The sequence below is a fragment of the Nelusetta ayraudi genome, unplaced genomic scaffold, assembly GCF_046127955.1.
Source record: "Nelusetta ayraudi isolate G7.1 ecotype Tasmania unplaced genomic scaffold, CSIRO-AGI_Nayr_v1 ptg000018l, whole genome shotgun sequence".
Taxonomy (NCBI): Eukaryota; Metazoa; Chordata; class Actinopteri; order Tetraodontiformes; family Monacanthidae; genus Nelusetta; species Nelusetta ayraudi.
The window spans coordinates 2,319,829-2,334,919 of NW_027466068.1; the positions used below are offsets into that span (position 1 = coordinate 2,319,829).

Consider the following 15,091-nt stretch of genomic DNA (forward strand, 5'->3'; position numbering starts at 1 on the left):
CTAAAGTTCCCTCAGCCAAATGATTAATGCATCCAATTTCTGTGATCCGTATTGGGTGCAGAATTATGGCTAATTAAATGATAGTCTACGGAGCGTTGAACACCTCCATAAAACGTCGAGTCCATAATTATCACAAAGCTCGGCGACCCTCTGATCCATAGCGCGACAACATCCAGGAGGAAAACGTCGCGGGTAAAATGAAATAAAAAAAATCCAGAAAAGCAACGTGCACTGCTGAGGCTCAGAGCTAAAAATATCACAGCTGATGTCTCCTTTGTTCGCGCTACTGTCAAAAAGACAAAATAAATAAATAAATGAGTAATTCATTGAACACATATTCCTTTATTGGACCACAGCGAGGCATTTAAGACCAATGGAAATCACATTCAGACAAAACACTTGGATGCCACATACAAATATTGCACAAATCCATCCCTGGAATCCATTAAATGGCGTTAACAGCAAAAGACAAGTGTAACTCTGCAACTCATCAACTCAAAATGGTGTCGCCTATTGCTGAAAACAAAACAAAAAACGCAGGTGCACAGCGCTCCGTCGTCTTTCCCGCCATGAACAATGGTCTGCAATACACAATGTTCGGTATAAAACGGTATTCATACAGCACTTACACACTTTTTCATTGCCAATGTGCGCTGAGTGTGCTTATGGTGAGAGGTATCTGAAAGTGCGGTGTACAACTCGCGCCCCCCAGAGTGGCGTTTTTACCAAATGCCAGCAGACGTCTTGGTGTCTGTTTTGTACAGGAGTCATTTTCAATTCTAGTCATTTTTCCATTGCAGATTTTCTCTCTGCTTTGAACATTGCTGTGCTGCTGTAAACACTGTTGCCAGATAGCCAACACTGATATTTGTTGGACCTGTGATTATTTGGTAAAAACAAGCAAAAAAAGTAAAAGAGAACAATGCTGTACCACATGGCTACAAATTGCAACAGGTTGAAAACTGCCGTCGCTGATAAAAGCACAATTTGGGACTTGACAGCCTTGTTGATGTCGGTTTGCCCAGTTAGCGCCTGCAATGATTTGGTTACATCGACGCATGCCTGAGAAAACTGCCATCGCTTCCACCAGACACACGACTGCGGTTCATAGTTTAGGACAACGCAACCCTATTGTGTTAAGTGAACCAGTTTAGTGCCTGCACTTGTGTGTGGCAACAGTAGCGCCGCGAGCTATGAATTAAACAGCTAATTCCACCAAGTGCAAGATGGCAGCGCATGACCCTCTCCAAGCAAATGCGACACATGCAGTAGTGGGTGCAGTGCGCTGAAGTAAACGAATAACAGATTTAGAAACCACCATCTAAGGAAGAGTTTTCAACAAGACCCTCAAACACTGCATGCAAGTGTTTGGCACCAGGAAGGTGTTGCAAGAGTGCAACAAAAGTACACAACATCATCTAGAAGGAGAATATTGATGGTTCCTTTACTACCCTTTTACTCCTTTACCCCGATCCTTTAAATCAAACCTGTTATTTTACAACTGCTGTCCCACCCAAAGATAAACAGGGTGATAAGAAAAGACCCGCCCATTCGCTCGGGTGTAGTTGACATTTAAGGGAGTCCTGTCGGCACAGTAAAGATTTTCACTTGATGAATGCCAGAGCTCCACACACACAGTGTAAAGAGTGAAGTGGATTCCTATGTGGATTTCACGTGAATCATATGTGGCGCTGGATGAGAAAAAGAACACAAGCAGTACACAAAATCCAGGAGGGAGGGGAAAGAAAGAAAGAATCCAAACAGCAATAAAGTCCAGCACAGAACACATCAGAAAATGTACAACCGAGGAGTGCAGCGGTGATGGAGAACCAGAGCAGACACACTGCGGCAGCAGCTGTCAACCAGGAACGATGAAAAGGAAAAACATAGAGAAAAACAAACAAAAAGAAGAAACTCAACACATTGACACACACACACACTTCTCTTTTGTCTCCTCAGTATACAGGTCTGTAGAGAAGCTCCCCGGAGGCAAGTCTGCGTTTCAGCTCCTGCCACAGCAGCTCCCGCTCCTTCTGGGCGCCCTGCATGAAGCCTCGGTTCTCCTGGGCTCTGCGAGACAGGTAGGGAAGCACCTCCTTCACTGGCCCGTAGGGGACGTACTTGAAGACGGGGAAGCCTGCCTGTCCTGCAGGACAAGGAGGCGGGTTTTGGAGACACAAGAAGAACAAGGTTGAACTATTTAGACAAATGTGACTAAAATATATATTTTTTATTTTTTTATTAACGCTTCCAACATCCTGCATCTTTGCCAGTGTTGGCTAAGGCTGGTCTCTCCTGTCATCGAGCTCTGCAGGGATTAAAATGTAAATTCTTTGCTTTGAAAGGGAATCGACCTTTTATGATGTCACTAAGGGTGTTTACACCACACCAATACCTCTTCCAAGTTTGTTTTTTTCCGCATTTTGGGGCCACTTGTGTTTTGGTCCCGTTCCAAGTATGTGGAAGATAAAAACAAACCGACAGTGTTTGCAGGAGGCTGTGAACAGAGGGCTGATTATCTTGTTTTCTGCAAATAGTTAGTCATGCAGAGGTGCCCCTCTGGAGCCTGAGATTAAATCAGGTTTAATGTGTGACCTTTGTTGTGTGATATTGTCACACTTCCTGATTACAGCGTTTGAGTGTAATTTTTTATTTTTTTTTTCTTAAGGTGATCGTGCACGAATTGCACAAATTACACCAGGATGAGGGAGTCAACTTGGCAGGATCCTCTGACTCATCGATTGACGCCTATCAGGCAACTTTGCTCCATCTAAATATCTGCCGGTCCAGGTGGGCTGGTTTCGAGGGCCTCACTCCAGAGATCTAGTCAAGAAAATATCAGGTGAGAAGGACCATAAATAAAGCAATGACATCCTGAGCCTGAGCTAAATGCAGAATCCTGAAAAATGGGATTCAGAAATAACAGGGAAATGCTTCATCTCGCAACACTATTGCCCCTCCAAATACGGTGTTGGGGACGCTCAACCTTCCACCCAATAACGCTGCAGAGAGAACACGCTCACATGGAAGCCAGTTAAGGTCGAGCGCCACATGGAGGAGCATCAGCATCAGCCTGGCGACAGTCACGTCTCTGACTGACAAAGTGGAAACGCCTGCGGCGGCGCTCTGTTCAGACGGCTCGTCGATACCCAGGTGTCTCGGCGCACGTGTCGCGCTTAGCGGCTGCCGACTGACGTGCGCACTCGAGGCGGCGCGGCTGCTCTTCGAGCGTCAGCGCTGACGGTATTTAAAGACAGAAAAAACACCCGCACGTGGCGTTAATGAGCTAATATTGGAACACCGTCGGGAGCGACACGTTCGTTAACAGTTGAGGGAGCCCTTCAAGTGTGGGCCGTCGTCCTCGCCCGTGCCTGCATGGGTTCTCCGCGGGTCCTCCGGCTTCCTCCCACCATCCGTGTTTAATATGACCGACTCATTTTTCATCTGCGTGTCCACTCGACCCCGCTCACTGACGTTCACGCTCAGAGGCCTTCAACGCAGCGTCGACTGTGATCTTTCATGCAAATAATCATCCCTTTTTCTTCGTTTTTTTTTTTTTTTTTTTTAAAAATCTGGTTTGCACCGTGGGTTCTTTCACACAGAATACAAACGTTCCGCAGTGTCAAAAGCGACCCAATGGGAAATTTCGCACTGCCGCAGATTTTTTTTTTTTGAGTTCTCGTCCGGCGACTCGACCTCATGAGTCGGGTTGGTGGCTTCTCCCCACCAAACTGGAGATAGTCAATTTCCTTTTTCGCAGTGTCACCCGGTGGCATCAACTGTGATTCTCTGATTCTCCGACACTCAGAACAGGACGCCTCCACAACTGAGTCGACCCTGTCGCTCAGTTTAAAAAAAAGATTTATTAAAAAAAAATAAATAAATAAAAAAAAATGGCCATTTCCAAGCGGAAAAAAAAGCAGCCAGGGGGAAAGACAAACAGAGCGCTCGCAGGTGGAAGGTGTAAATTTATGTGTGCGAGGGGAGAAAAGAAAATGAAGCGACACGCCAGGCGCCCGCACATGGAGGCCGTTTCCGGGTGAGCGAGGTGGAAAATAACGGCAGAGTGAAGAATAAGCTACAGGAAGAGCGCGACCACGGGGCACCCTGTGTGTTTGTTGAGGGCAGACGCACAGAAGAGCAGCAGCAGCAGCAGCAGCAGCAGCAGCAGCAGCAGCGGCGGCGGCGGCTGAGCTCACAAACACAAATCACGCACTCCCTGCCCCTCCGGCCTGCTGCCGCTCCGGCTCGTGCGTGTTGTGTTCTCACCCAGCGGGAAGCTGATCTGATCGCACATTCCCAGGAGCTGACCGAAGGACACGGCGTGGTCGGCGGGCGACAGGCCCAGCTCGTCCATCCTGGAGGAAGATGCGGGAAGACTGGAATCATTGGGAGCGTGGAGCGGAATCAGAGCTGCAGCTTCTTTCCAAAGGTGCGAGAGAGAGAGCGAACCTTCTCAGGGCGTGTTGGACCGTGTCCTCGTTGTGCGACGCCACCATCACGTTCGCTTTGCCGTTGAGTGCGATCTCGTCCAACACGTGGTCCAGGCACCTTCGACAAAACACACACACACACACACGCACACGTTCAGCACACAAGGACAATATTCTTCACTCAGCCTTGAGTTTTGCTTTAGCTTTAGATCAGGGGTGGGCAAACTGCGGCCTGGGGGCCAAATGTGGCCCGTTCAGCTTTTTAATCTCGCCGAACTTGAAGAAATTTTATTAATAAGTCAAAAAATAGATGTATCTTATCCATTTTTTCAGTGTTTTAATTTCAATGAAAACATTCAATGTTTAAATTTAATTTCAATAAAGAGCTAAATACCGTGAGACAGATTTTGTTTGTTTTCTACATATCCTATGATAATTTTTTTTTTTTCTCCTATGAGGTGGGTCAACAAAACACTCCATCCAACCCGCTGCTGCTCCGGCCCGTCTGTCAAGTTTCAGAACCCATTGTGGCCCCGCCGGTCAGAAAGTTTGCCCACCCCTGCTTTAGATGAACCATCCTTGCTGAATTAAAGTGTGCAAGCAGGGAAACGAGTGAACCTTCCGCACTTCGCTCTCCTGCTGGCCATCGACGCTCACCTGCGTGCACGTGCTCACTCATTTGCACACTCTGAAGTTCCTTCCCATACTGCGCTCTGGCACGTCAGACAAACTTTGTCTCTTCCCCCTTGTTGATGTTTACTTCCAAAACTAATGGATAGCCTGAGGGAGGCCTCAGCTAATTATTTTATGGGCAAAACATATTGATCCTTGGGCTTGTTTTGCTGGAGGACGTTGCAGGAAGAGCAACAAAACGCACAACAATATATGCAGTATATACGCAACACAAAAAATTTGCAACAGTGATTCAACACAGTAGGAGGTGGGAAACAGCGTTCGCCACTGAGCTACTGACCGGCCAATTTACCAGGAGCACGGTTGGACACTTTGTTCGTCTCTCAGTATAACTAATAAAGTGGTCAGGGGACCTACTTCATTCATCTTATTAAGCTGGGGAACAATATGAGCTGAAGTCAGACCCAATGGGTTTTTCATAAAATGGGGGGTGTGGTTGAAGATAAAGTTCAATGTGTCATTTAACACAAATGCATTAATGAAACACGAGTAAATGCCATGTGACACCACTCGTCCATCATGTGGAGGCAGAATAGAGAGAATTTACACCTGCCAGTAAGCTTACAACGAAGGTTTTTTAAGTGACAAGAGCTTTTATTTCATATGAATTCGAATTTCCTGTATAAATGAGAAGTCTAGATTTCAGGGTTTTTTTTAAATAATCAATCTGGTCGGTTGGGGTTTTCCAATAGTTTTCATTTTAAGTATTTTAAGTAGGAAAAAAAAATGCCCATTTATCTATTCACAAGACTCGGGCCGACATGGTGGGTGTGGCTCTACCTCTCCTGATCACACCTGAGAGAAAAACCACCCATTGGATCCATTGAGCCACAGCTGAATAAAAAGCCCAGCTGAGTCACCAACAGCTGAGTCATGCAGACAACCTCGCGGTGGCAAACAGCAACTTTCAAGTCCAGCGCCACAGTCTAGTTTGGCGTGGGTCATCTTTCTAGACTTGCTTCTGGTGCACACCTCCATTCTAAATCCTCAACATGGTTGAAAAACAAACAAACAAACAAACAAACACAGCCTCTGCAGCACCTACCTGTGGTACATTCTATTGGTTGCCTCATACGTGGGGTTAATGGGGTCCTCATAGCCGAGCTCCTGGGCCCTCTCACGCTCCTGGTACATGTAGGCTCCGCGCACCAGCTTGGCTGCAAAACGCCAACCTTGGCGTCGAGACAACTCCACGTCCACACTCAGACTGTCAAAGGCCTCCTGCAGAGGGAACAACATTGGCATCACGACAAGTGCAGTCACACTCGCTAGATGTTTTCTTCTTTTCGGGGACCATCCTCTGCGAAGCCTCAAGATGCTGGTGCCATGGTCCAAAGCAGGTTGTGAAACTCTCAGACCTGCAGCCCTGCCTGTTCACGTTCACGTTCAGAACCACTTCAGTCTGTCTCTCTTCCCCATTCTGAAGCGGGCTTTGAACTTTAGTGAACTTTGGTGAGTCTACAAGTGCAGTTTAGAGTTGCGGATGAGCTCCGATCAAACAATCGAAGGTGTCACAGAGGACGTTTGGTTGTCAGTTTTTTTAGGGATTCCATGAATGACACTCTCAAAGGCTTCTCACGTCAAGAGCCTCGTTTTGTATTTTGAAAAGGCGAAAGAAAATAAGGCCACAATATTCCCTCCAACGTTCCCCCCTCCCCCACTGTTACTGTCGTTTGCTTCATCCTCAAATCAGATGACTCATAATCTCTTTAAACGTTAAGATTTGGATTCACACCATTTGTCACGCCGTTAATCTCCGTCACAGGCGCTGCCACTGCTGGGCGTGCTCGCGTGCTCTGTGCGTCGGCAACGTAAACGCTCATCCCTTCGCCGTGGATTCGTACCTTGAGGTAGCACTGGTAAGTGTTGAAGATGATGGGCTTTTCCCTGTTGTGCATCCGCTGCATCTCCAGCGTCAGCCTGCTGATGGCCGGCTGGAAGTAGGTTTGCTCCGCGTCCACCATCAGGCGGACGCCGTTCTCCAGGGCATGCTGGGAATGGGAATCAGATGTGACCATGTGAAAGGGGTGCGCCAGCTCTTTGTCGGCGGCTGCTGCCAATTGCTCTTGCACACGCGCCAATTTGACACGATTTGAATGTTGCGGTTGCACCCTAAGGGCCATTCGTGAAATTCTAAACGCATCTGTTGTGGAATTTAGAGCCTCTGAAACAGCCACTTCTGGGGTTACAAACCTGTTTGCACACAAAAAGTATTTTAGTTGTTGTTGTTGTTGTTGTTTTTCAAGAGCTTCAGGAGAAACGAAAAGTATTGCGGCGACCTGCTTTTGGCTTTTGTTCAAATAAAATACAGACCTGAGCGGTGCTGAGACCGATCAACATTAATTCAAGTAATAAACACGAAATACACTGTTGTTGGAATGACTTATACATCTCTCCTGACCAGGTGCAATGATGAAGTGTCTTAATTACCCTGGAGGTGACATGAAGATTTGCTCCGAGCTACATAGAAGACAGCTAGAAACATTTGAGTCCAACTTTACGAGCAAGGCATGTTCTTTGTCTGGGTGCGTCTGCTGCTGGACGTGCTTACCTTGACCAGGGTGTCCATGCGCTGCAGCACCCGCTTCATCTCATCCTCTCCCTCTGTGGTGAACTCTTGCAGCAGGGGCTCCAGCTCTCCTCGCTGAAATAAACAAGGCACGAGCGTACAAGCGCCACATGCTAATGAACCAAATATCACACAGCTTGATACCTATTAGTGCGACTTCTCCAGCTGTCTTTTAGTCAAAGGTCAACGGGTAGGTAGAGGGAGGCTCGCGTCTGCAGGGCATTCCCACAGTAAGCTGTTTTAAAAATGAATCAGGTGGGCTTCATTTCTTTCTGACGTGGCCCCATCAATAATGAACCACAAACGGCTAAATCTGTGGGCCCGGAAATATCTCTCGGCTGCCGTGAATTATGAATGTCGGCCCAAATTTGGGCAACTGGAGGAAGGTTTAGTTCCATCCATTTATCCATCTACCCGCACATTGTCTATCACCGCTTCAATGCATCCAGGCTAACATTGGTGCGGAAGTCCATCCCGGCTGTCTTTGGGTGAAGGCGAAGTTGCACCCTGCAACAAGCTGCCAGTTCATCACAAGGCCACAGAGAGACAAACAACCAGGGAGAACATGCAGATTCCAGAAAGCCCCCCCACCCCCGGTCCCAGGAATCAAACCCGCAACCCCGTTAGTGTGAGGCGACCGCTCTAACCACTGCACCCCCATGTCGGCCGGGCTTAGATGCTACTAACTTGAACATTCGGCACGACCAACAGGTCCGATGTTTGCGCTCTGTCGTCTAACAGGCTGTTCCACTCCAGCACGTCGACCGTGCTGCAAAGATAAAGAGCAGTAGAGCAAACAGGAAGAGGAATAGCAAGGACCCCTGGCTTCCCTTCTGATTATTATTAAGAATAAAACACGTCCTCAAGGATTACCTTGCAAATAGGGTGTGTCTTGAATATTGCATTGCTGTTTCTGTTCTGTGTGTGTGTGTGTGTGTGTGTGTGTGTGTGTGTGTGTACATTCTTAAATAAGATCTTTTCAACAAGCGATCACACTGCGTGTACAATGTTAATCCCAATGTTGTGTCCACGCTCATCTCACATCTTGCTTACACTGGCTGCAAGTGCGTCAGAACCCAGAGCAGATCCACATTTACGCCTCCATGCAGGCAGACCCACTCTTTCACAAAATGTGAATGTCTTTTTCATCAAAATGAAAAACATTTAGAATCCTTATCTCATTTATAAAACATATATTTCTTTCCCATTTGAGGCCAATCTGCTCTCACGTTGACGTCACTGTTCCTGCTTACTCTAGGGGTCCGGCACTCCTCCCACTGAACCAGCCGCGGTAGTCGCCCTGGGCGCCCAGTTTGCTGAGGAACTCCTGGAGAAGCACAGAGGCAGAGATGACCACCGACTCTCACGTTCCCATTCATCGCCTGTAGTTTATTGAAAGGGGGTAGCGTGGCTGCAAATGGGTCACCTGCAGCTGCTGCACTTCCAGCCTCTGCTCTAGCAGGCCCTGGTTTTGTTTCCCCTGTTGCGATGCCAGGAAGGCGAAACAGCGCTGCCACTTGGTCAGGATCTCTGAGAAATTGAGCTTCAACAGAAGGCATCGTGCGTCAGTATGCCTTGCCTGCCATGCTCCCTTGGTGCCGTTAGTGTTGTCTTGGAAAAAGAATTGTAATACGCCATGAATAAATGAAATGAGTGTCAACCAGAAACTGAGGCCTCGCCAGCGCCGTCATTTTGATGGCGGTGAAGCCGTCCGCCGAGCTGCCACCTAGAACATGGACAGGTTTTAAATTCAGAAGTCACTTGGACAGGACTGTGAACGTGCGCTCGGACGAAGAGCAGCTGAAAGATTGCAGATGTGTCAGTGACAACTGTGACAGGCAGCCACAGGATTAATTGACGGTGCTGATGTATTTTTGATTTCCAGTGACCCACCGGATGCTTTGATGCATTTGACAAACGTCTCCATGTGTTGGTCACACTTGGCCTCGCCGGCGGACCTGGATTCACTGGCTCCTGCGTTGCCGACTCCAAGGTGTTGGCTCACTTTCTGCTTTTCTTCCGGGAGGTCGTTGCCTTGGAGGTGAAAGGTGGTGAAATTCTCCGACATTCTGATCCATTAATGAGGAATTGGCCGTGTGAACCTTTAGCCTACCGATGCTGTGGTTCGCCACAGTGTGCATAGATGAGCTATAAAGGAAAAAAAAGAAAGTAACATAAATAAACATTGAAAAAATGAACAGTAGCAGCAAGGAAATCTTCCTTTTTTTTTTCTTTTATTTGCTCAGCTCAAGCGTTACTGCTTCCATGGAGATTCAGGCCTTGCAGCAACTTGTATGCAAAGGTCGACGTTGCTTTATTTTGGTGACGCAGGCAGCTTGCTCCTCAGTCATGCTGTCAGCTGACTGCTCCAAGGGCAAATTGCAGTGTCTCAGAATACTTGACATAGTCCTGTCACCAAACACATCAGTAATAATTAGGGAGGTCCAATATTGACTTTTTGCCGATATTGTGTATATATTGTGGAAACGCTTAATTTCAGATTAACACTATACCTGCTTTTACTGTGATGCCTAACAAGATGCTACCCACAAATTAACATTTGTGCACACAAAGGAAACAAAAGTGCACAGATGTAGACAGACTCAGTCCTTAGCCCATTGCTAAACATGAGCAAAAACAAAACCTGCACCCCGACAATCATCCATGATTTATTCTTGCATGTTTGGCAAAACCTGCCGTTATCGGGTTTTCATTATCGGAGGAAAAACCGATAACGATACTAACAGATATTTCAAAAAAAAATGCTGATATCGGGCCGATATTATCGGACATCCCTACTAATAATCCATTAACCTACTTGACCTACATTCCTTTTTTTAATGCTTTTCGTTTTACAATGAAACATGCTACAAGCACTAGCGGTTTTCCACAATGAGGCTTTTTCTCGTGCATTATTTTGATTTCGGAGGATTCGGCCACTAGCAGCCACGCCGCGTTTGCCTTTCTTCCCCGTTCTGACGCCCGCTTTGAACTTCAGCATGTCGTCTTCAACACGTCCACATGTGGGCTGTGGAGAGAGGCATTTCTCTTAATCAAACCATGCTGGTGGAATTGAAATAATGATTCCTTGTTTGTGTGTGTGTGTGTGTGTCTGTTTGTGTGTGTGCGTTAACACACAACTAAGTCCCAGGGGTCTAGCAAAGCAAGAAGGCAGTGGCACCTCATGACGTATTTTTATGTTTATCGCAAGTCAAATCAACGTCACAACACTCCGCACGCGTATGAAGCATTTCACATTGGTGAAAGCAAAAAAATAAATAAATAAGAAGAAGGGGGGGGGGACGCGCAGGGAGGGAAGAGATCTTGCAGCTCGTGTTTTTAATGTGATCACACGCCGATGCATAATTGAAGGACATTGTGTCTGGCACTAGCCGACATTGCTGTGAGCTGTCACTCTTTGTCAACAGACTTAAACTCCTGAAACGCAACAAATAAAGTGCCTGGCAGCCTTGTTTACTCACTAGCTGGCCTTTTTTATTAACCTTAGGCTGTTCTGTGAAATGAATAAAAGGTAATTTTTTTTTGGGGGGGGGGTTGTAGCCTTGTAATTGTGAACAGCAGTTTGACAACATTAAAAGAAGTAGTAGTATCAAATAAGGCGAATTTGGAATTTTAAAGAGACAGTTTACATGAAGTACATTTTCACTCATTTATAACTTACCAACACATGTTTCTGAAGTTTTTGTGGATATTTTCTAATCTATAAACCCTGCGTAACAGTGACTGACACTGCCATTGACCTCTACTGGGTTGACAGGAAACTCAATAAACCAAACATTTTAAAATGACATCAAATAATCACAATCTGTGGTGATTAGCAAGTTGTACAGAGTTTTGGGTGAACTAAAATCAATTGAGTCTTTAAGTTTTAACGCAAGATCATCGGATAAACTTGCACAACTCTGTGCAAGCTGTGAGACGTCACCAGACTGCCGGCTCAGATAGCCGCTGCATTGTTTGGCTCCTGTGACAGGATTCCTTCATGGCGGGTACATTACGTCCAGCCAATCAGCAGCCAGAACAGGAGAGAGCATGACCGAGCCAGCAAGTCATGTTCTGAGGCGTGTTTACTCCCTGGCACTCAGGCACACCAAAAATAAATCTATTTAGGGAACCACACAAGGCAAATCCAGTGAGGCAATCTGCTACAAGGTCACCTCACAATAGCTGCGTTCTAAATGCATTTCTTCCGAGGTCCGTCTGCACGTCTGGCAGTCAATAACCAAGGGACGCTTGCAGCGCTCAACAATCAAAGGCTCACAAACTGAATATGTGCAATACCACAATTTTCATACTCGGCCTCTTTCTGCCCCTCCTCCTCCTCCTCGCTGATGTCTTCCTCCACGCTGTAATCCAGGACAGAGCCGACGCCGAAGGCCCGATTCTTCTGGATCAACGGTCTGATGGCTATGTGGTCCTCACCAGCCACAAACTGGCCATAAAATGTCAACTTCATTAGCTGGTCGAAGGCACTCTGTCCCAGGATCCGCTTCCCCAGGTCCATTATCTGAGCAGAGGGAGACAAAGGATTTATGGCAGGCGCATCATGTATGTGGGACACGCGATTAGAGATCAGAGCAATAATGAAGTTTGTCCTAATTTCTTACACCGACATTCAAGTCCGGGCTTGTTTTGAAGGCAGTGAGATTTAGCACGCAGATAAAAGGAATTCCAAAATATGTGTACTTTACCGAGGGCTATGCACCGCACTTGTCATGTAGGGCAACATCAAAAGCACAAGAAGTGAAATGCAGGCACACAAAAAAAAATAGTGACATCACATTGGATTATTATTTCAGTCTTTGGTGTTGCTTCACAATGTCAACCACCGGATCCCACTGATAACCATAAAATAGATAGGAAAGAAACATTTAAGTGAATGTAAGGTGATTGGTAATGACAACAATTATACCTCCCGGTCAGTAGGTGTCGCTCACTCTTGCCTCATGTTTTCTGTTACTAACCACCTCGAAAGAAATACCAAAATATCATGCGGCAATCCATAGAGATTCCCTACCTAAACATTTAAAAGCAAATACCTTCTCTCGTGCACGTCACTGCCAAACATTCCAGCAAACTGTAACCAGAAAACTAGCTGTCGCTGTCACCATCGCTAACACAGCTGGTTCTAACCAGAGACAAGACTTGATCTTGGACCGTGCAGTGACTGTGACCGCTGTTTTCTCGACGTGCTGGCGCTTATAGCTTAATGGCCTTCATGTGCACGTGTCAACGCCGCGGCTCGACACTATTAGCTGATGTAACGTGCAGCCTGAGGGGGATTCCTCTGATGACGCCTCCTATATGGGGCAAGACACGGCCCGAGACAGACAGGTCGGCTGCTGACATAACCCAAAACGGGTTACAATGGGCGCTATCGCATAGGTCACATGTAATATCAACGTTTGTTGTAGTTGGGATGCCTATCAGTTTGTAGTAGTTAACAAATACATTGATAACTTCTAGAAACAGCTAGAGTAACTGCTATAACAATAAATACTTTGTGTTTTACTACTGTGGATGTTTTTGATATTTCTGCATCGACATTCACCACTTTTTTCAGGATATATAGACTTCTATTATTTTTGTATCGTTATTTTTTGGGGGGAAACACACCTCTTTAAAGTCATATTCCAGGCTGATTGGAAAGTCATTTAAATGTGCTTAGCAGTCTGAGTATGTTTGCTCACTCCTGCTGTTGTTGTGTGTTACAGTGGTTTGTAGTAGTGGTAGGAATGGCGTTATGATCCGCTGAATGAACCCACCCGGGGCTTCTTGTGGGCCCCACCTTGGCTCCGTCCTGATGTGTCAAACCTGTGCACGCGCAATGCTTCGTCCAGTGACACTTTCAATGTGGACGGGTCGAGACGGGGGGAGAAAAGAAAAGCCCAGCTCCTTCACAGCCTGTGATTGTCCTTAACCAAAGCATTACACATGTCATAGTTCAGTTTGCGTGTTCTAATGACCAGTTCGGATGATGGAGTCACCCTCGCGGGGACAGACACAAAAAAACCCCAACACCTGGCTGCGCGGTAAAACGACACCACCTCACCTCTTGATTCCTCTCCACCAGGAAGTCATAGGAGCACAGCTTAAACACCACCAAGCTGCGGAGCAACTCCAGCGAGTCTTTGCTCCTGTAGGCCTCCCGCGTTTGCTCAAAGCTGACGGAGACGACGCCCGGGCCGGCGGCGGAGTCTCCGGTGCGCCCGCTGACGCTCGCCTGAGCTGAGGTGACGGTGGAGCGGGCTCTCCTGGGGACGAGCGGTCGCAGTAGCGCGGAGCCCGACGCCCGAGTCAGGGCGAGCGCGGGTTTGACGTGCAGCATTGTCGGCCCGGGAGGTGGATAGATACGCGGCGCTGCTGAACAAATAAATGCGCATCGGCCACCCGAGCGCTACGGTGACGCAACAGTTTTGGTTTTGTTAACAACACACGGACGGAGAGGGAGGGAGAAAGGGCGGCGGGGGGGGGGCGGGGCACGCCCAGTTTTACCTGTGGAAACGCCTCCGAATTCATCCTAGTGTATTCTGACCATGCAGGCTGAAATGAAACCTCTTGAGATGTTGCCTGGCAGGTTTCCTTCTTGCCGGCGGCCAAAAGCGTACTTTTTTTTTGGCGGCTATCAGAGCCATTGCGCTGTTTCGCTGCTTTGACCTCTAAGACTCTTGGAGCTCACAGGTTGTTGGTGAACAAACATGCCTGGAATGCGTTTATTGGTTGTCTATGCATAAGGATTTAGTTCCATGCCGACCCTGGCTATGTTTTCAGATTAGGGGGTCAACACAAGACAAAGTGTTATTATGTTTGTTGTTGTTGTTCTTCTTCTTCTTTTCTTCTTCTTCTTCTTCTTCTTCTTCTTCTTCTTCTTCTTCTTCTTCTTCTCCTTCTTCTTCTTCTTCTTCTTCTTCTTCTGTTGCTGTGAGTTCGTAAATTAACCGTTTCATCCCATTGACCAAGTAATGTGTAATATAACCGCTAAATGCAAAAGTCTAAAATAAATAAATAAATAAATAAACGTTCATACTGTCTTCGTTGATGGATTTACTCTTATATTCTTTTGTTCTGATAAATTGCAAATTCTTTCATTCACTCATTCATTCACTCATTCATGCACATCATTTTCGCCCACGGCCCCGCCCCACACTAATTTGGCGTCCAATCTGCAGAGGCCCACGCATTTTTCTTTTCTTCCTAAATTATGCGGAAAGGGTCATTTTCTTGAAATTGCTCCGTGCTAACAGATGGGGGAGCCATTGTTCAACGTGTGGCCACGTAGCTCCCCCCTCCCACCCCCCTTCTAACCTTCATCGAAGGCCACTCTTTCATAATCGAAAGAGTGCTTTTAATTAATCTTTTGGACAGAGCAACATTT

The 15,091-nt window shown here is 46.8% G+C and overlaps 1 protein-coding gene across 2 annotated transcripts; it reads right to left on the reverse strand.

The window, feature by feature from the left end:
* Window positions 1-322: 322 nt before the first annotated feature.
* prodhb (proline dehydrogenase (oxidase) 1b) lies at window positions 323-14,127 on the reverse strand. 2 transcript variants are annotated; one of them, XM_076025726.1, is made up of 15 exons: window positions 13,769-14,127; window positions 12,012-12,223; window positions 9,809-9,843; window positions 9,589-9,729; window positions 9,357-9,421; window positions 9,122-9,238; window positions 8,949-9,022; window positions 8,383-8,464; window positions 7,678-7,770; window positions 6,971-7,117; window positions 6,172-6,347; window positions 4,453-4,551; window positions 4,270-4,358; window positions 1,941-2,146; window positions 323-1,691 (listed from the first exon to the last, which is right to left on the reverse strand). In XM_076025726.1, the coding sequence occupies exons 1-14, from the start codon at window positions 14,042-14,044 to the stop codon at window positions 1,956-1,958; spliced, it is 1,797 nt and encodes a 598-aa protein (XP_075881841.1). In that variant the 5' UTR covers window positions 14,045-14,127; the 3' UTR covers window positions 323-1,691; window positions 1,941-1,955. The 2 variants fall into 2 exon arrangements, with proteins under 2 accessions (XP_075881841.1, XP_075881840.1); XM_076025725.1 differs by having other exon boundaries at window positions 323-2,146.
* Between the last annotated feature and the right edge of the window lie 964 nt (window positions 14,128-15,091).